Raw genomic sequence first — 22,579 nt, forward strand, 5'->3', positions numbered from 1 at the left:
AGACAACCACAGCCATTACCAAGACACAGCAGGAAAAATCCTTGGTATGATTATATATCACACAATCTTTACATTATATAATTTGTAGGGAACTTCAAGGGAACTGCAGGCATGTAGCAGTCAAAGTTGTGTAGTTTGAAAAAAGTGGGCTACAAAAAGCAACAGGGAGCAGCAGGTGTCTCCTCAAGACTGAAAACAAAATCCATTCATGAAAGAAAAACCTGGGCCTGTTTCCTTGTATGGTCAGACAGGTCCTACCCAGCAAGATTTGCTTCAAGCTCCTTTAATGAGAATGGTTCTGGTATCAGCATACCACGGCTAGCAATGCAGATTCAACAGCTGAAGTCATGAAGCTTATGTATTCAGTGCTATGTGGGAACTGCTGAAGAATTTTGTTTGTTTCACTTTGTCCATAGAGGAAATTCATGTCAGGCATCTACAATAGGCAATTTTAATGTTTCACACCTTGACCCAATTCAAGGGTGATGCTCAGCCTTATCTGCCACAGTTACTGCAAAGGTGAGATGTGAAATTGTAGTACGTCAGCTGTTCAGTGGTAATTGCTTCTGCAGATTCTTTCTGGGTGTACGATCACAGAGTAATTTAGTTCAGTCACTAGGTGCTTCTATGGGACAGTAATTTGAACCTAAGCAGATGCACCACAGCATCTCAAGGACAGAGAGAGGGAGAGCTAAAAGGGGTTTCAGAATGCTCACTGTCCATGAAATTTTGAAATCCCCTTAAACCAGTTACTCAGTGTAGGTCAAGATACTTGAATTTAATCCTTCTACCCCCCCAGTGAAGCACAAAGTACTTTGTCAGAGAATATTCAACTGAGGCCAAATCATCTGGTGGTCTGTCTTGTACTGCTGGAACATCATTCTCCTGCAGCCCCTGACAGAAGCTGAGGCTGCCCTCCGCAGCAATTGGACAGAAAGTTGTTACAACAGATGTGATGACAGAAGGACCAGCACAATAGAAAGGTGCTGTAAAGGAAGGGAAGAAGATTGCTCACCCATATCAGAAGATTCTAGGTTTGCAGGGGAAATCTCCACCAAGGAGGGATTTCCAGAAGGAGATCCTGCCCCAGGTAGCAGTCAGCCCTTAAATGAGGTCTAAGAGAGGTGCAGCCAGGCTCCATCCCTTCTGATCACACAGCTGAATTTCCCTCACCCGTGCTCCCAGGGCTGACCGGGTTCTTTCCCCAGGTGCTCAATCAGTGGTTCAGACTCAGAATCAACAGTTACCACCCACCCTCAGACATGGCTCAGCACTCAAGCCAAAGGCAGTGTATTTAAGTACGAATAAAGATTAGATTCTCTGAACAACTTCTGTTAACAGGCACTGAAGCATAAAAAAAACTTTGTTGGGACCACATCACACCAACTGATGACATAAAAAGTAACATCCTTTTGGACAAAATAACTTCCTCTGTACTACAGTTACTGGGAAATCTACTCCAGTACACATCTTCCCTGGTTGTCACTTTATCTGAAGCTTGTAAGGCTACAAAAAAAAAAAATCATTTATCTAAACCCAGAATTCAAGTCCAGACAATCGGTTAGTCTGATCTCAGAGAATCTGCAGTAGTTGGTGCAATTTTCACTGTAGCAAAAGTACCCTCAGTGCAACTGTTCTGTACCGTTACCTGGGAGACCAACAGGCAAATACCCATAGTTTTGCCATGAAAGAAATAACTCTCTCTTCTACCAGCTAGAGAATACCTCAAGATAAAGCTTCAGAAGGCAAGATCCTGACTACCTAATTCTCCTCTTAACTAGAGATATTAAATATGACCTCCATGTCCTTTCACAAAATTCATAATAGCTAAAGAATCTACCTTCAAATCCCATGTCTGAGAGCAGGGTCCAAGTACTACTTCAGCCCCAGCAGCTTGGTGCTGCAACCACTGCCCCTGTCCTGTGCCCAGCCACCCTCTGGTCAGGTACATTTTACTATACCCAACTAATATCACAGTAAGTACTCCCACATTACCACTCTGTAATGCCATACCTTGACGGAAAGCACAGCAATGATAGCAGGGTATCTAAGTCCTAGTCAGCAAGTAAGGACAAGCTCAAACATAGCAGTTGTAGACAAAGAAACAAAGGAAAAAAAAAATTTGCTTACCCTTAGAAGGCCTCAGGTATGCAGGAATCTCCAGCAAGATCCCCTCACCTCCACTACCAACCCTTAAATGAGGGCTGGGAAGGTCTGGCTCCATCCCTTCCGGTCACTCAGCTGCATTACACACACCTGAGCTCCTCTGGGTTGGCCCTGCCTTCCCACCAGGTGCTCAATCACTGCTTCAAGCTGTGACTTCGCATTTTTGCTACACACACCATCCCAGCAGAACAGATAAGGAAGTTTACAACCCAAGCAGAGACTGTTCTCACTAGCAGTACTTCTTGGTTGCAGTCAGAAACTGTACCAATCCTAAGGGTACTCAAACCAACGTATTGTGAGCTCTACTGCGTGAATCCTGGTGCATTTCAAGATGTCAAAACACCTTTGGTTTTCTCTCAGCAGGAGCTGGGGGGTCATGACAAGAGTAGAGATTTAAGTAGGTGGCTGTTTCTTTTACTATTCCATAGTTCTACAAAACAGTCCTTTCCCCAGGGCTGCCATAAGTACACATGAAAGATATTTGTCAGAGCATGATCTTTGTGTTACTGGTTATTTTGTTTTTAAACCTGAGGTCAAAATACTGTTGCTTGAAACCATTATTTTACAAATAGTTCCTCAATAACTGCTGAAAGGAAATTTAACTATAGCAGTAGTGCTTATCTACATGGATTCCCTTTTATCATTTGTATCAAAGCCCATCTTAAATATATATTGGCAATCCCCTACCATCACAATCATCACGAACTTCGATATTTCAACTTTCAAAAATCAAGAACTGAAATTCATCTAAAAATATTTTAATGTAGCAAGTTTGGCTATAGAACCAGTGCAACATAGAGAGGACACCCATTGCATAACCAACTTTACTGCTTAATCTTAACAGAGTAAGCTAAAGATGCAACGGATTTACCACAAGTTATTTGGTTAAATTAAATACTGCAGTTAAGATCATGCTGTTCATAGTTGCTGTGGCTTTACAGTACCGATGCTCAAGGTGGCTGAGTTAGTTTTACTGTAAAATGCAAGTTTACAGAGAAACAAATAATTTAGTATAGTATGTTGTACTCTGTTTCATGCTCAGTCACAATGATAAAGTCTTAGACAAACACGATTTCAGCATTATGTTAATAATGCCAAAACACACAATTTTTAATGCCAAATTTACAACGTAATACAGTGCTTAACGAACAGATTTCTCCTGTATGTTGGCCGAGTGAGAATGCTGCACAGGACTGAGAAGCATCCAAGCACTGCTTGTAGTGCGTATGAAGTGAACCACGCCGACAGGAATGCTTTCTGTTCTGAAGGAATTACTGTCCTAGGAGTTTGTGCCCCAAGCATAACGTGACATAAAATGTTAAAACTCTTGCCTCAAATGAAGCAAAAGCACTGTGTTATTTACAAACCTAAACCAGTAAAAACATTTGAACAACAGAAAGTTGTAATCAGTTGACAAAGATGACAGAGCTCGCTTACTGTACGTACTATGTGAAGGAGAATGAAGTTGTAAACAGATTTTAACCAGGTTTGGTTAGCACATCTACTCTGAATTCGAGTGTTGTCATTTCAGCACAGAGTGATTTTTAAAGCTAAGGACACTATCAGAGGCTTTATTTTTGTTTAAAGCCAAAACTGATACAAATCAGGAAGCTGACAAATCTTTTTTTATTCCCTCCTAGCACTCATTACCTTCACCACATACCAGCAACAAATATACCTGATCTGTTTAATGTTGCTTCAACTTAAGTGGCTGGTAGAAACAAATGCTACAAGCATTTGAAAATCCTTCTTCAGGTTGGTTTGCTTTGCCACTGTTAGGTACAGGGTCTGACTGCTGGCATTGCTCTCCCTGGAAAATAAAATACTAATGCATTTGTTTTTAATTTTAAAACTTCCTCATAATTAAATTTGCTTTGCAAGCATGCAAAGCCATACGTAGGTATAATCAGACTGTCAATCATGGTGTCCTTTTCCTTCTTCCCTTTCCCCCCCTCCAAACTAAAGGTATTGCCAAAATGGTTGATGCGAAACTGATAACATTAAACTCACATGAAGTCTGGCTACAAAGCATAAAGAAAAATAAAGTTTATCCCTGCCGCATATATTATTATTAAATCTTTTTCCTGCTTCAGAATGAACACATGCAAGCATACAGGGGTTTCTGTTTTGTTGTTTTTTTTAAACAGGAATAAGAGTTGTGCAAGACATAACTGAATAAACTTTTGTTTCGTTTCAGAAAGATTTTATATTACCAACTCATTTACCTTTATAACTAAAAGTGATAAAAATAAATCCATAGTAATTAAAAAAACTTAGTCAAACTGCTCTTTCAAGTATGTTTTTCCCCTCAAAGGAATTACATCAGCCACATACGGATAAAAACTCACGTCACAATCATTAGGATTCAGACCACAGGTCCTGACCTCCTAGAACTGGACTCAGCTGGACCTCCTGCTGAGCCCAACAAGACTAGAAGCAGGTACACATGCATGTGTTACACCACTCCTGAACTCCCTGATTCTGACTACATCCACCATCACACCCCCATCACATCCTTGCACCAGGAGAAACGGCACAGAAGACCACAGTGATCTTGGAAAGGTGGTATTCACTGATCAACCAGGTGCAAATCTGGTTTGTGTTGATGGAGATGTAGTTTACAGTCCTACTACAGTGGAGAATTTCTCCACGATCCACTCTAAAAAATTTAGCCGTGGCAACTAATGTTTCCACATGACACAGCCTAAAACACATCATGGTATTTCCTTCAGTGTGGAATTCACATCTCAAACAACTGCAATTACGGAGGCCAATGAAGAGTTAGAGAGGGGTCCTACAAGAGTTGGTCCCAGCACAGAACACTAATACATACGAAAAATGAAAAGGGACAAACTTCTGAGTCACGATTAATGATGGTAATACGTTCAACTTTTCTTCCTTCCTCTTTAAATTCACCTCCTACTGATGCAAGAGAAAAGTGCAACTTTGCAGCATTTTTGTTCACATAAAGTTTTTCCTCAAGAACACATTTTGCAGTAACAAAACATGGTCTATAAAGTTGCAAAGTGCACAAGCTGAAGGCACAGAGTACAAACATATAGGAAAGCAGAGTTCAAAATAAGAAAAAAACCTGGAATTTAAGACTCCCTGACAGAAGATACATTTATATGGGACCAACTCTTAAAAGGTGACAATTTTTATACTAACAAACAAATACTGCAAAATAATGAAAATTTATTCCTATTATTTAATCAAAAGCTCCAGAAAATACCTTGAAGTTTAAAAACTAATTCACTGACATGTTAACTAGTTTTAAGAACGTCCTTAATATTAAGAAAGAGTGCAAAAAAGGTTCTTCCATTCTAATGCTTTTGGAAGCTGCTGATTTTGGCTGCCCATTCCCACTTCGAAAGGATTATTTTTCAAGGTGCGTTCCTCACAATAATCGTAGAGCATGAACTTGTTGAGAGACTAGACCAAGGAGATATGTCTTTCAAAGTCATCCCAATTGTAGCAGCAACTGACATTTTATTATATGAAGAAGAGAGTCCAAAGTTCTTCTTCGAGGCATAGTTCATGTCAGAGCTCAAGTATCATCAGTTGCCAAAGAAGGCTCCGGATATCACTTGCGCTCCTCCAGTGTCTGTTGTGGCTAGGAATAGAAGCTGATCCAGTATATTCACTATCTGTATCCCCTGGAGCTTGCACAAGCTGATGAGCCATCTGAAATCATAAAAATAAAGTTCAAGATATTCTCACATTAAGGTTCCATTTTAGGTTCTTTGACCTTCTTCCCTAACAACCCTAAAAACAGCACTGCCTGCAAAACATTAACAGTGTAACCTGAAGATGATACACTAGATAAACACTCATGCATTTCAGTTTGTAATAACTGTTCATAATAGAACTGTATAACATTTTACAGTCGGAAAGGAAGCGAACATGCTCAGCTGAAAGGACAGGAAGAATCTTAGTGGAGAGAATGCAATAAAACAGACTGAAATTAATAGCAGCACCAGAAATAGATACCATTACCAAATTCCAGGGCTATCTAATGATAACCAGTCAGGACCCCATACTTAAATCCTAGTCTAGAATATATGGGACTAGATTATCTCCTGACAAAATATTTCCAAGATTGTTGGGCAATACAGTCAACTCTCTCTGAAGCCAAGAAATAAAGCCATGACTATCACTTCTTAAATTCCCTATAAAGCCTACCAGTCTATCATAAAAGGAAACTAGATTTGTTATAAAGTACAAACAGCACAGTTCAAAAGGTACAGAAGTGCACACATAAATATCCCCTATTCTTGTTTGTTGGGAAGAACTATACCCAGCTCAATAATGTCATCAGAGCTGAAAATTCGTACTTACTGTAAGATAACTCTTCTCCAGCTCTTTTCCGTGACTGGTCACCTCTAGGAAAGAGGAGCAAGAGAGGTATGTTCATTTGCCAAAAGGAAAATAACAAAATACCTCAGCACAATCAACTTCTTATGGACTTAAAGAAACTAACTACAAACGAGTTACACAAAAACTTCAGGATTCTCAGATTACTAAAACATATTAGCTAAATTTATTTACTTAGTCAAAAAATAGTTCAATTTCATAGTGTGTTTTAACAAAATGTAGGTAATGCCATGGTGTATGTGAGCACTTTCCTCAAGTCACATATAAAGTTGCTTTTTTTAGTTCTACAAGGTTTGGTTGAGTTTTAGAAGTTTGAGAAATCTCCATCTATCACTTAAAACCTAAGGTGTGCCTGGAAACCCAACAAACAGACTTTATGTCAGTCCAAGCTGACAGCATTGCCTCTCCAAGCAGAATATTGAAATAACTGCAGAGTTCTACAAATGCAGATTGGCATCATTCCTCCTTGAAAACCCAAAGCAATATTAGTATCCATGTAGGGAAAAAAAAGAAAAAAAACCAATCCCCCTCAAAACCTCCTTTTGTTCTCATGCACACAAGTTTTTCAACGCTGAAAAATCTTGCTGTTTTCCCAAGTTTTTCGTGATGATAGCCTTGCTGTTGAATCTGCTATACAAGGAAGAGAGACCTGAACATGTTTTCACCACAGTAGTTATAATTTCACACTTAAGTGCTGGCAACTGGTTGAAATCAGGAGTTCTAGTAATACAAAGTGTTGTTCTTCTAAAACCAGTCCTAGGGTGATAGACCTGCTGAGTATACCTTGATTAAAGCCTTTCACAAGAGAAATACCACTGAGTGATTGGCTTGTGTTCCCACTTTTTGCAGCAACAGCACGTAATGGTGCTGATCAACTGAAAATTCCAACTGCAGCCTGGCAGGTCATTAATGCTGCTCAAGACTTCGTTGTGCTGTATTCCTCAGTTAGTGTTGAGGAAATGCAGCAGGGAAGACATCACTGTTTTTTGATGTAATTAGAGAAGAGCAGAGAACTCAGAATAGAATAGACTTGACATGCTCCTTCATTACAAAGGAAACAACCCTTTCATATATTTATACGCATATAGACATATATAGAAATGAAACCAGCATATAACATCTTGAAATGCATTTCATGGCAAAATGCATTTCAAATATCAATGCAAAATGTGATGAAGCAAATATATCAACTCTACTTTAGTTTTATTTTATCTCTTAATGATGACAGACTCTATGCCCCATTCATTCTTACTACAATACACCAACTCCCTGAAAATACAACTCCATAAAACATACTTTGCAAAACACTTTCAGACTCAATGCTGTCAGTTATGCCACTACGAAGTTCTCACTTTTTATTTATTAAATTGAAAGCAAGCTACGCCAAGAAAACAATTGCACCAAAGCACAGGCTAATGCAATTTTGTAAACTCTCAAAACATATCAATGCCCTTTCTGTGGCCAATATCCTTTCTGACCTCCACCAAACCAGCTCCATAGAAAGCATAAAGCAACTGACACAGCCCAGGCTGAACAAGAAAAATTTTCCACTGTTTCATCTACTGCTTGCTCACCCCTCCACCTCAGCTCAAGGCTCAGAAGGGAAATTCTCATTTAAAATAAATACCTTAGTTGTATAAATAGCTCTGGAAGCAGAATAAGGAGAAGTCATTAAATGACATTTTCAGGAACGCTATGGAAAAAATGCCAGCTAACAGAAAATAGATGAGCAACATAAAAGCCTGAAAAAGAACACGATGGTGCACTAGAAGTGTAATCAAAGGTCAAGGGTGCATGAACAATAACTAATTTGTTTCATGAAAATACTTTAAGATTTTCAATCTTCTGGCTTATGGCTCCATCTGCAGGGTTGGTAGCCCTCAAAACACGTGCAAATTTAGGCCGTATTTTAGATACTGAGTGTTGAAGGTTCTTTATTAACTGTTAAATTAATCCTTCAGTACTTTTACTTGTATTCATCTTTACTGTCCATCACAATTACTACAGAAGACTAGTAATTGTTACCTAGTAAACCCATTCTGCATAAGTTCTCTTTGAAGTTTCTGGTCTTGAGCAGCATACTCCTGAAGTTCGGATTCCACAGCAGGGGGTAGAATATTCGGGATGAATTTAGAAAATAAAGCTGGTGCCATCTGTACCCATTCTGTAAGAAGAAAAACAATAACAAAATATATGGACGAGATCATTTGTGAAATTTCACTCTTTAGAAGTTACCAGCAGACCTGCTATGCACTTTTGCCATACCTTAAATAACTTCTTAAATATTTTCTAGTACTTTGAATCTAAAAAAATCAAAACCTTAGAATAAATATTCACATGCTTGCAAGTAGGTGTAAGATTTTTATGTCAACCACACGTTCAAAACAAGATTCAGTTCTTGTTGCATCTCTCAAAGACTCCACTATCTTTTACCCAGGTCTTCTTACCCGGCTGTGCAGAGGAAATTTCGCAAGTTGTAGGTACAGCCATACAGACGTAAGACAACTATTCAAAATTTGATGAGGCCCATGATACCACCCAAACTAGCCTGAGAAGTAAACAGGCAAGACAGAAATCAACTGAAATGATGATCAACTGAAAAACTGTAAGGAAATCACAAGCTCAACACCTAACATATTAAGTGCAATACAACAGAACCGCATGGGACTGCTTTAAAACTAAGTCACTTTTATACTTACATATATATTCTTCCTTACTGTGGTACTGAGCAGTTTACTGTTATTATGCTCTTCATTTTTAAAATGTTATGAATCTTGCTGTCATAAAGACAAATCTTGCTTACTAAAAGTGATTTATCCATGCATTTTGTAAATGAAGGGTCCACTATGTTTCTGGCCTGTATAAATACTGAACACCATACTACAAAAATAAGAGCTTTTCTGTAAGATATTCCTATCCACACTCCTATACAGATATAGTTATTGTTGCATAAGATGTCCATGATGTACTCAGGAACTAACTTAAGCCCCTGCACAAAATGATACCATTCAAATAATGTCTTCAGAGAAGCTGTCATTCTTTTCACATCAAAGATCTGACCTTTTGAAGAGCTGCTGTCAATAATTCTGGTCATTTCAATGCATCACCTTCAAAACCTCTGTCATAATCGACTCATTAAAAAAAACTTCTTTATTGTTACAGAACACAAGAAAAAGATCTTCCCACAGTCTTCAGAGCAGAGAGTTTGTTGCTGTGTTATTTGAGTAAAAAAAAACAAAAAAACCCCAAAAATACAAAACAACTTTGGTACCCAGGTGATTATCATTTCACTTTGTGCAGGTCACAAAGATGGGCAGCAAGAACCACCGGGTTCTTGGATTCCTTACACAGTGTAACTAAGCATTATGACTGACAGAATACAACATACATGTGCATGGTAAATATACAGAAGACAGTTAGCAGTTGCATACATATATAATGAAATATATCAGAACAGTACTGAGAGACTGGAGCATTCCTCTTTTTACCTGGTCTTAGTGTATAGAGGCCTTTCACAATATTTGCCATGGTTGATGGAGTTATTTGAAAGGGTGTTGACTGAGCTTCCAAAAGTAAAGCTGAAATAAAATGGAGAGGTATAATTACCCATACAATTTAAAAAGTTTTACTCACATACTTCAGTCTGAAAGAAATACAGCAACTGTGCCCTTTTACTTACCAGACGTCCTCAAAGGAAACAGCCACCTATTTTAACTTAGTTCTTATTAAAACTTCATTTTTCTGTAGAAGCATTCAGCTCAAATTATGTAAGATGAAAACGTGAAAACTTACTTTTCACCCCTTTGCAGAGAGGCAGTGGAAGCTGTGAGGTAAAAACAAGCAAGCAACAGCTTGAAGTACTCTGATGCACAAGTAAACAATTTATTATTAGAAGTAATCTCACCAGTGTGGTAAAAACCTGCAGAGTCACAAATCCTCCCTTTGTATTATTTAGCATCTTGCCTATAAAACTCAAGTTGGATTGGAAATGCACGAATGAAGCAGTGCACACAAAAAAAGTAAAGATTAAATGAGTCATTTGTTCTTTTAAACCAAAAGAAACATTTCTATTTCATTCTTGATACCTACGCCCTGTAGTGAACTTTGCAATAATTGCACCTTCTTCTAATGGAAATAACTGTCAGTAGCAGATATGCATCGCTCAAAGCTAGCCAGACCTTCAGCCTGCACTGTGCTTTCCTCAAGGTTTGTACTTGCATTCGAATTATAAAAACAACAACAAAAGATCACTATGGTTTAAACCAGCTGCTGCCTCTCAGTTTTCACACTTCTATGAAGCATATGAATAATACACAAACCCTTGCAGAGGAAAAACAACTGTTACAGCTCTCCTAAATGGCACATCTCCTGCATCTACACACTACAGTCTCCGGTTTTCAAACATCTTTGCTTCTACAGTTCCAAAAACCTGCAATATTACATTCTGCTCATTCTGAAGTGGCTCAAAGGGACAGATTACTGAAGCTTTTTTCCTAACCTCTCATTCCAAGTAATCAAAGTTGTTAAATAGAACTGTTATAGTTCTGTATAAAATAAATGCATCTATCTTAAAAGTGCTTGCTCCTTTCAGCTGAAGGCTTGAGCTGGTGACAGCATGTGATTTGTTTTATAATGACATATTTACAGCCCATTTCCTACTCTTTAATCTCTTGGCAGCCAAGAAAGCTACAGGTTGTTATGTTAAAAAGGGGCTAATGCTCCGTAAGGAATATCTGTAGATAGACAGTCATGGAAAATCCATGCAATGTGTATGGGCAGCCTGTGCTCTGTAACTTGCAGGTGGCCATTGCCTCCTCTTGTCCTGCCCTGGGCACCACTGACAAGAGCCTGGCTTCTTCACTGCACTCTCTCAGACAGAGAGGTAATGCCATGACCCAGCCCATGCCATTTCCAAAAGCTAGATATCAATACCTTAAGAATGAACAACTGTAAGAACAGATATTTTCTGAGTGATTTCCGTAAGAATGAATAGAACTCCAAATGCTTCCAGATAGGTCTGAAAATCTCAATGCAGGTTTACAGACAAAAATTTAAGTACATCAACAATGGGGAACTGCTTTGCACAGAAACTCACCTTCAGCTTTGCAATGGAACCTAACCACTTCTTACTCAAACCTTCACTCCTGTATTACCTCTTAAGAACACTACTTAAACCTAACAATGAGGAACAGCTGTGCCAGTCACACCAGAAATGCTATGCATTTTACAATACTGACCTTAGAAAAAATCCTCCAGATATGAAGACTTTCACTCCTGCTTTTTGCAGCAGTTAAAGAGAATCCAAAACACCGGAGCTGCATGGGCTCCTTCAACCCCTGGCACCAGCACAGCTGCACAGGGAACTGTGGATTCTCCATCCCTGGAGGTGCTTAAGGCCAGGTTGGATGCAGCCTTGCACAGCTGATCTGGTGGGGGGGAACCAGCCCATAGCAGCAGGTTGGAGCTCAATGGTCATTAAGGTCCCTTGCAAACTAAGCCAACCTGTGATTCTATGACCCAGTGCCAGGAGGTGGGATGCACACAGAGCAGGGTGAGGCAAAGCCTTGGGTGAGTGACAGCACTAATGACTCCATGATACCATCTGACCACCTCCGCAGCACCTTTGAACTAATATTGCATCTTACAGACTAAGTAACCAACATGTAAAGAAGTTAATTAACCTGCAAATAGTCTTGAAAATAACTCGCAGCAGAATCAAAGAAGAGGAGTGTGGGTTCCCATGATGAAATGCTTTGAGTACAGGGAGAGATATGAGATGCTTTGGAACACCGCTAACCTGAGGGAAGCCAATACCTGTAAGGGCCTTGGGGTTTTTGTCACTGATCCCACAGCCCTCCAGGTAGTCTGCAGTGACCAAGTTTCTCCACCACTCCATAGCAGTGCTCACACAGCCTGCTCCTTAACAAAGGTTCAAGTTACTTTGTAATTACAGGGGCACCTGGGGCAAGACCAAGGACCCAGTGATTAAATAAGTAGTAGATGATACACTGCAAGTTCACACTCAGCTGTACGCAACTCAAGATTTACTTACAAAAAGTGTTAACCACTGCAAAAAAAAAATCTCTATATCCTTCAACATTTCTTCAAAATACTGATTTTGCTTGACAGGTGCAATTTTTCTAGGAAAACAGCGCAGCTTTGTGTGTTAGCTCAACAAGATCTTCAGAACTTTCATTAATAATATATTCTAATGAATCGTGCTTCAGTCTGGCTCAGGTAGACGTGTTCAAAAGTTGTAATTATTCAATAGTGCTCTAAAAATTATAAATTCTTAACAGGAACAGAACTGAGTGCTTACCTAAGCTACAAAATAAGTGTATTAATGAGGTTCTTATTCCATCATGCAAAGTATACTATTTAATACTTAAATTTAGTAATGTATACAATATTTACAGTACTTTGCAGAATAGAAACTGATATTCCCACAGAGTTAGTGTCCTCCCACTGTTCTAAGTGAGAAATCAGTGAGAAATACAGAGACAGAGCAACAGAAAGGGAGTTACTGCCAGCGCACAGTTTAAACAACGCTTACTAGCAGAGGCTTACCTGGCACTTTTGTCCTTTCCAAATATCATCAGTCCACACACATTCAAATCAACAGTATAACAAATTACTTCTCTCAGCTGAATCCAAGTGGATCCATCTGATCCCAAACACCCTTCTCCTTCACGATGTCAGATTCACCTTGGTTTCAAATCTCAGTCCTTACTCTCAAACCCAGTCCATGCAAAGCACCCCACCAAATATAACAAGACAGGAAGGGAACTGCTATGAACAGAGTCCACAAAATGTGGGTTGTTTGATTGTTTTGTTATTGGTTAATAGGATTTTTGGTTTTGTTTCACAAACCTGCTGCCTATTTTGCTATTATATTAAGTAATGAAGCTTGACCATGAATTACTTATACCTGGGTTAAAGTAGTGAACAACTGAATAGAACAGCTCAGTTGGAAGGTGCCATGAGAGTTCAATTCTCTGACCCCCACAGGGGTAACCAAATATTACACCTGCTATTAAGGGCATTGTCATGTGCCCTTATAATCATATTAGAGCATAATCGTCTCTTCAGTATTAATATATTTGTACACATTAATCACTGATTTAGATCTTTAAAAGCCTTCTGCATGAAAGCAGCCTTCCTTCTGGCTTAACCCCCACCGTGGCAGTTACACCAAATCCCTCATGATACTGCATTTGTATTTCCTGAAATTAAATCAAAATAGGTTTTGGTCATTTGAATTCTTCAGAAGCCTGAAATAAGCTAAAAAACTAAGTTAGAGGAAAACATGAAGAATTTGGATCTATTACTAAGCATTTGCCACTAGGCATTCTAATGAAGCCACAGATTACTTTAAAATATTCATAGTATAGCCCAAAAGCTTTATTAAATATCTAATAAAAATGCTACAAACGAAAGCTTTCAAGTCTTAATCACATGGAAAATATTCAGTACTGTAAAAAATAAGTATGAAAAACAAAGCTGTAAGTGGAAAAATATGGACTTCGGGAATTGTGGAACTGGAGAAGAGCTTTTTCATGTTTACAGTTCTATGAAGGTTTATCAAATAGGAACATTTTTGTTATTCCCTTACAATGAGCCAGGTTAAACATGACAGTCATTACCTGGGAGTAACATTTTTGATTAAAAAATTTCCTTGCTTTGTGGTGCTGCAATATGAAACAAGAAAAATAAGGAACAACTGCAACTTCCCAAAGGAACTTTTTTTAATTAAAAGTTTACTTCAGTGACAAAATTCGTGAGTAGTTTAAGTGCTGTTTAGAGAACATGAGTGCATAGTACCTGCTAACAGCACTGCTACCAGTATGGTTTCTCTGCAGTTACTGAGCCCTGCCAAATCACAACGACCATTTCAGCACTGCTGTTACCACTCTTAAACTGGTGGGTGTTCCTCTTGATTATTCCATCAGGTCTGTGGAGCACAAAGAACACAGAACAGTGGTAGCTGAACAAGCTATTCTGTATTGCCCTTGAGAGTGCAGAAGTACCCTCTGAGGTCTAAGAACAGACTGACATAAATGTGTCAGTTCAATGTCTTATAGAAGGAATGGCTGATTATCCTGCAATAGCAGTGCCCCAGCACACTTGGAAAAGAAATGGAACATAATTGCAATTGGTGGCCATTTGCAATCACCTCCATCTTCCAATATTTGGAAAGAAGAACATGAGATTTTTTTTAAGTGATGAACTCAAAAATAGGTTGCCTCTGAATAAAAAAAAAATACTGTTTTATGGTTTGGAATGGAAATTTGAAGCTGAGGTGATGGGATGATACTACTTGCCTATGTATCTTAATGTAGAAATTAAACACTGCAAACCAAATCACAGTTCTGTGACTTCCAGCAAAGAACTTGTCAACATATGCATTCTTTCCACACATCTTGAGAAGTTTTATACAATAAAAACCCTGCAACTCCCATAAAATTTACTGTCAACAATTGTTAGGTTCAAACACATTGGAAAGTATCAGTGTTTTCTCCTCGTACTGTGTTACCTTGCTTTACTTTTAAGACCCTTAGAAAGGAATCTTTTCATTCCATTTAACCGATGAGACACCCACTCTGAGTCTTCAGACACAGCAAGGCACACCACAAGAGACTTATTCTCCCCCTTTTCTTCTTTTTCTATCTTTCCTTTTAAGAAACAAACCATTTATTTTTCCATATTGAACTTAAAAAAAAAAGAAAGTTTTATGAAGGTGGTGAAGTTGTGCAGATTCTCTTCTGCTACGGATTTTGCAAAGGAAAAGGAAAGCACTGTCATGGGGCAGAGCAACATGCAGTGTTACAGAAGGAAAGCGCCTCAGCGATGGAGCTGCACCTTTTCCTTATTGTACCACACAGTTTCTGCCATTAGAGCTGTTGCTGTATCTCTCTGAAAGAAAAATATAGTGATTTCAAATGCTTAAGGGCTCATTCTACATTAATGCTTTCGTTCAGATTAGAAACTTACTTTTGAAGCAAACTCACTGATCATTCCATTTACTGCACTTTGGTTCATATGACAGAGGTGCCTCGGAGCACAAATTCAATTATTTTGGTGTAAACTTAAACCAGTTGTGCTCAAATCCTAAAATAAGACTGCATCCATGGGATGGATGAGGACATAACCAAGTGTGAAGTAAAACCGCCCAAAATGCACATAAATGTGAACCAACACCAGGTCCTCAACAGCAGAATACTGACTAGAATACTGACTGTTTAGACTCTAGATCATCACCTGATGATGCAGATGTAGCTTAAACAGTGAAAGACCTCTTCAGAGCAAGTCACACAGCATACAAAAAGGCTGTGGGCAATGCTTTCTGAAAAAAAAAAAAGAAGAGTGCTTCTTACTCCCAGGGGATTTTCTCTGCTGTCTTTGAGTCAAGGTGATAAGCTGCTTCTCTTAAAGCAGGTTGTTTGAGATCAATGTTAGAATGGAGAGAAAATAAACACCAGCCTAAGGAGGGAAAAAGTCAAGTTGCATCTTCTTACCCAACTGCCAAAGGGTGAAGCATGGGGAGTAAAGGAAAAACCAACACACCAACCTGAAGCCCACATTATATGTCATAGAATCACAGAATCACCAGGGTTGGAAGGGACCTCAAAGATCACAAATCTCCAACCCCCCTGCCACAAGCAGGGCCACTAACCTCCTCATTTAATGTTAGACCATTAATGTTAGACCAAGCTGCCCAGGGCCCCATCCAATCTGGCCTTGAACACTTCCAGGGACAGGGCATCCACCTCTCTGGGCAGCTGTTCCAGCACCTCACCACTCTCTCTGTAGCTGTACTCTCAAGTTACAAACCTGGCTCAAAGTCTCTCTCTCAACATTTTGCACTACCGTTCTTCTGGAGTACTCACAAAGAAAAGCTTGATTTGGAATGTTGTTGCTAAAGAAGTTATGCCATAACAGTAAGCAGCCAAAGAGATGAGGGTCCCTTGCTTCGCTGCAATTATGGTGTTAATGGAGGTCAATAAGAGTCATTTGCTAGCAAGTAGGGCTGTAGATGCCACCACACCTTGCCTGCTTAACCACAGCATAAACAACACATCTCTGCAAGGCAAACACAGGCACTGATAATTGCAGCAGAGAACAACAGCCATAGCTTCATTCATTTTCTGTAATCTTCTATTACATTTGTACCTGCTGCAACCAAAAAGCAGACTGCACAAGCACACCACCAGAAGCTGTTAGCAGCCCTCTTCAGCTTCCAGGTCAGCTTTCCCAGCATCTTTCAGAAACCACCCACACAGAAAATACCTTTCCTGCCACTTTAAAGGAAGAATCTTTTGTAACATAAATTACCTTTCTCTTGAAGTATATCTCCACAACCAAAAAATAAATTAAAGAGATGAAACAGCAAAATCCCTTCGCCTTCACTGAATCCAAGTGACACATCTTTCTAAAGCTACTTTCTTCTCTGTGACCTGTTTAAGCTACCATTTCTTTTCCTCTCAACACTGAAAAGCTGGGACCTTGTCAACTTCCACAGCAGGGATTCCAGCCCAAAGCTCCCTTCCTTCAGGTTCCGTAAGGAGAACAGGGATAATTAAAACCAACTGATCTATCCACCAAGAAGAAACAACAGTACACTGCATATGGAACAAACAAAAACAGCTATTATACAGCAACTCTGCTTTTCATACCAAGCTCACAAACTCTTAAAAGAGAATAACAGCGGTTAAAACCACCTTCCCCCCACTGATTTTTACCTACCTCAAGTACTAAAATTAGAGGATCTGTTAGCCACTTCCACAACTGAAGACATTTAAAGACCTGAGTAACAACCATTTTTCTAGACAAAAGGCAGGGTGTTTCCAGGGCACTGAAATTACAACCCAAGAAAGGCACCAGAGGTGACAATGACTGCAGGAACCCAAAATGAATAAAGGCAACATTCTCCTACTGACAAGTAGGTATCCTCTGCATTATTTACTTCTGAGGCTTCTTGTAAATAAGATGCTATATCTTTGTTACATTCACTTAAGTAGTTCTGCACATCACAACTTCTCCCAGGCCATTTTATACAGCACCCTTATCAGCAAGAGCCAGCTTTAGGCCTCATAAGGAAAATCGCCAGGTTATTTTCACATAGTTTGTATGCATCACTTTAATTTGAAGAGCATTGACTTGATAAACAGGTGCCAGTGTAAACATACTTCACAAAAACAAAACCATGTTTTTATGTAATTTACATAACTTGTAAATTTATGCTGCTCAGAAGTGCTATGAAGCCCAAGCTTTGCAGGCAAGATCTTGTCCACTTACGCTGCATTTTTTTCTGCAAATAAAGAATTCTCACCTAATAAAAGGTATTTTATTTTCTGCAACTAAGCACTCAGACACTCTCCATTCTGTCAGAAGCCCCTTCTGCATCTTCCTGCTTTCAACCACACAGCACAAGGACTAGGAGCCCCTGGCAGCCTGAGCAGTATCAAACACTGAGAAACAGATGTATGCTACGCTCATTTCCTGACACTTCTTTTTCTCTCTTTTAATTTGAAATAGAGAAGGAACTTGTAAATGGAACTGAAGTTTCCTTACAGTCGCTTCCTGAACACAGCCTTGGATGGAAGTGCCAGCTGCCAGGCTCTGATGGAATGACAAGGCACTACAAACAGAAATGCCTGCCCGTGAAAAACGTGCATTTGTTGCCATGAGCGGGTGTTACTATTTTCCTTGAGTCTAAATCACAAGCTGATTCAACAAATGTTTTGGTTCTTCTTTCTTGGAGGATGCACTTCTTCATGCTAAGCACAACCACAACTCAATTTTTTCAGTACAGATCACAAATCATTGAATTTGATTTCCTATGTATGCCCACTCAAAATGTTATTTTCTTCCTTCATAACACACCAACGCTTCCCTATTGAACCAAATCTGTGTAAAACTTTAGAAAAGAGTATCACACATTGAAAATGTTTCAAAGTAAAGTCACAAAACCCATATATACACATATCCTATTTTCAGAGCTGTCATTTCTGAGAATTAAGGAAATATCAATCTTTCTGGTATGAAAACCAGCAGTCTACAACAGCTAAGAAAATACAACACAAGAATTTCTCTGTACCTCAACAGCATTACACATACTGTGCATATTCAGTAATTTTCTCAAAATTTGTTCATAAGTTTGGAATTTTATTTTGCACACTTTATCTCAATTTAAAGATCCCACTATTCAAGGTTTAACCAAGACAGATCACAGTTAAGAGTTCATGCAAGTTCTAGGAGTAAAACAGTAATGAAATGACTTAGCTTTACTGAGCTGAAAGTAGACTGAAATGAAATCCAAGAAAGGTGCTCATAAACAACACTCTCCATATAGAGCAGCAAGACAGGTGGTAGATGATTTTTCAATGTTTTCCTTCAATTTTACTTCTCTAACAACCACAGAGCTGGGGAAGAGTACATTTTTTTCCCCTCTCATTGCAATACATTCTGTAGCTTCTATTTAATTCTTCTGTGTCAATTCACAGAAAACAAACTACACAGCAACACATTTGGCATTACTTACATTCTGAAGATTTGATTAAAAGCGTGACCTTTACTTTCTCATTGAAAAAAATCACATTCACATTTTCATTGTCTGGAACATGCACACACTTAAATCTAATAGCAGTTGAATTTTCCATGATCTTGTTGGAAGAATTATCATACCACATTTCATTAAATGTCTTTGGCCCAAAATAAAACGTTAGGTGATGGATGGACCTTCCTCACTGACCTCACATTTCCTAGGTTATCTGGTGATACCTAAAAGCTTTACATCAGACTTTTCCAGACAGAAAGAAAAAGATTAAATTAAACTGATGATCTCCCATTATTCTGGTGTACCTCAAACCCTTCAGTCAAAGAAGGGCATTACTAACCAATCAAGGAGAGAGAAAACCCAACCCTTACCACTCATCTGGGTGCACCATACACACAGCAATTGCTTCAAGATAAATACCAGAACATTCATGACTTCATACAAAAAAAAACATTTAAAAATAACTGTTGACTTGTATTCCTTGATGTGGTATATCAGAAGTTACAAGTTTTGTAACAAAAACTCGATTTTAATACACTTGATTTTCAACCAGAAATGAAAAACACCACAGAAGAAACAACATTCCTTCCTATGCCTTCAAATGGAATTTGTATTTGAGCCCTCTTAACCATTTGCCAGTTTCTATTTGCTGTGGATTTCTGCAATATCTGAAAGCACTGCAGTTTTCCAGACTCCCATTGTAAGAAAAAGTCAATAAGGGTACTTACGCATTAGGTTGTAAATGTGCTTTTCTGCAACATGTTCCGTAAACAGCTTTATAAGGTCATCTTTTAAGTCTCTGTTAAGCTTGGTTTCTATGTAAAATTTATTCTGGAAAATAAGACAGAAATATTAGTGGTTGGTTTTCATAATAGGAAATAAAAATCTTTTTAATCATGAAAGAAATAGTTTATATTTTTAAAACTGTCGAATATTTAACCTGCAAAATACTTCCTTGGTGCCTGCTTTTATATTACATAGAACAGTCCTGTACAACAAAAAGATATGTATTTAAAAGTAAGATTGCTTGTGGCACTACAACATTAATAATTATCTACAGATGTTTGGTTTTTAAATGTATCTACAGATACATCTACATATCGATCCAGATGAGAATCTGTAGAAAAAATCTGTGTTTTAGAACATTATAAACACCGTAAGTACTAAAAAAGGGCTGCATATCACATTTAAAATATCTAATTGTGATTAAGCCATTAAAATAGGTATATTACAGTAATAAATTACCAGTAGAGCTATTCACTCCTGCGGTTCATTGATAGTCTCAGAGGACAGATATTCAAAATTAATGTACTGTGAAAATAAGTGGAATATACAAACCTGTATTAAACTAAATTACATTAAAAATTTTAGGATTCAATTATCTTGACCCACTCAGCATTAATAAACTTGTCTCCTCAGCCCTCAGAAAAAAATTCTACTCATGATTTCCCTGAGGGACTTTAAACCCAATGTACCACTTGGCATTACTCCTCAGTTCCAAAAATGCAATTAATTGCAAGATTTCCTGACTGTATTTTATGCGTGGGCATTAAATACCTAAAAGTGTGGTTGTTCCGTGAAAAAATCTCCTATTGCTTCAATACTAACTTGGAAATAGGCCAACTGAACTCATCTGGACAACCTGCATAGCATTACATAGCCATGCTACTAGAAAATCAACTTAGTCTTAAGGTATGCACTAGAACACTGACATGATGATTCCACCAATGGTTAACTGTCACTGCAACAGAAATTCACAGTAATGGAAGCAACTCTACTACTAGGAAGTACCAACCTGCACACTGTACTTCAGCCTTCTATCAGCCTGATTTCTTAAGGCTCCTCTACAACACACATTGACCTCAACCAGCACAGGACAATGTCAAGCTAATCACATCCTCCTAAGAGCCGATAGAGGAGATACTACCTTCTTTATTTTCATAGACTCAAAGCTTTCTTATATTAAATGCAGCTGACAAAGACATGCAAAAAGTGATGCTATTTTCTTATTCAACACTTGAAAAACCTAGAGCAAGTACTTCATTTCCAGTCCAGAGTGCTGAAAGGAGATAGCAGAACAAGTGTCTCATTCTTGTTAGTGGAAAACCAGGAACACCTTTCACATAAGATGTCACTACCTCAGCTCTATCAGTATTTATTAAAAAGTGAGTTAACTTCAAGATTTAGCAGACAGAAAATAAACAGTAAATAGATACCAGCACCTGAGAAACTCAGATAATGCAAGCATTTCTTCTAGAAACCATCTTGACTAACATTAGAAGACACAATTCTGTTAATATCATTAAAAAGGAGAGCAAAACACACTTCAAAGAGGAAAAAACAAACAGCACAAGGGTGTTTATTACCTCATTCATGTATGCATACAAACATCTCCATGTATACACACACAAAACGCCCCCAGCTAATAAGCAAGTGCAAAGCCACCCAGTAAGAACATTTCAGAGACAATGATAAACAAGGTTCAAATCTCAACTAACCCAAATCCAAGGGGTTCACAAGAATTAGGCACCTCATACCACAAAATAATAAATTTTTATCTACCCAACTACAATTAGCAATCAAGAACTTATTTTCTAAATGCTGATTTTAATTTTTCTTCGAATACATATCTTTATTCATTCATGTGTTCAGTGTACTGCCATAAGGGCTGCAAGCATCTAGAACAACTTCATTTAGACATTGATCATACAAAATAAAATTTACGTGGTATTATCCTTGGGTATGAAGACTTTTGTGCTAAGCTGACTTCTAGCTTGATTTGCTTATCTGCATTTCTGTACCAGAACTTCTGAAGGAGATTAAACCCACTGAATTTGGAGTCTGAGGAGTGATTTGGTTCCCCATGCTTTCTTGAAAAGTTCAACATAGCAACGGATATAGCATCACCAGAAAAAGAAAACCACTAATGTTCCTAGCAAAGAAAGAACAAACAACTACCCACTTGCAGAGTAAGTCCTCTTAATTGTCACCCAAGGGCTTGATCACCACATAAAAGCACGTTAAGAAAACCCCTGTCCTGTGTTTCATATAAGATGGTTTGGTACAGACCAGCAAAGGGAAGTACTGATGTTGATTTCAAGTGCACAGCACTGAGCCCTAAGGCTAATTACATCTTATGGCCAACAAAAGACAAAAACACATTCCAGTTGTATTAAAAACCTTTATATTTTCCTTGGCATCCTAGATTTTTAAACATGTAAATGCATGTCTGAAGTTTTCCTAAGCATTAATATAACCATCCTTTCAGAACAAAAAGTTTATTAGTGCAAATCAGCAACTTTGGAAGCTCCTGATTAAAGCAATTACATCACTACCAAAAAAGTAAAGCACTAGCATTGTGAACAAAAAAGTCCACTTCCAACAACTTAGTCCACTTCCATAAAATGCTCCTGGGAAGTACCTATTAAAGCAACTGCAAAGCTGTAATTCATATTGGAGAATAACTAGGCTTTCAGCTCCTGC

General features: G+C 38.4%; 1 protein-coding gene across 4 annotated transcripts in view; it reads right to left on the bottom strand.

Annotated features, from left to right (window-relative positions):
* Positions 1–2,908: 2,908 nt before the first annotated feature.
* Positions 2,909–22,579, bottom strand: part of CACUL1 (CDK2 associated cullin domain 1) — a 40,731-nt gene continuing 21,060 nt past the window's right edge. For all 4 annotated transcript variants that reach the window (XM_090145566.1, XM_090145567.1, XM_031597405.2 and 1 more), the window contains 5 exons: positions 19,825–19,927; positions 10,029–10,118; positions 8,566–8,704; positions 6,505–6,548; positions 2,909–5,850 (listed from right to left, as the gene is read on the bottom strand). In XM_090145566.1, coding sequence (XP_090001692.1) covers positions 5,810–5,850; positions 6,505–6,548; positions 8,566–8,704; positions 10,029–10,118; positions 19,825–19,927 — 417 coding nt within the window. In that variant the 3' untranslated portion in view covers positions 2,909–5,809. The remainder of the gene's footprint in view (positions 5,851–6,504; positions 6,549–8,565; positions 8,705–10,028; positions 10,119–19,824; positions 19,928–22,579) is intronic.

The sequence above is a fragment of the Phasianus colchicus genome, chromosome 8 (genome assembly GCF_987193195.1).
Source record: "Phasianus colchicus chromosome 8, bPhaCol1.hap1.1, whole genome shotgun sequence".
In the NCBI taxonomy this organism is placed as follows: domain Eukaryota; kingdom Metazoa; phylum Chordata; class Aves; order Galliformes; family Phasianidae; genus Phasianus; species Phasianus colchicus.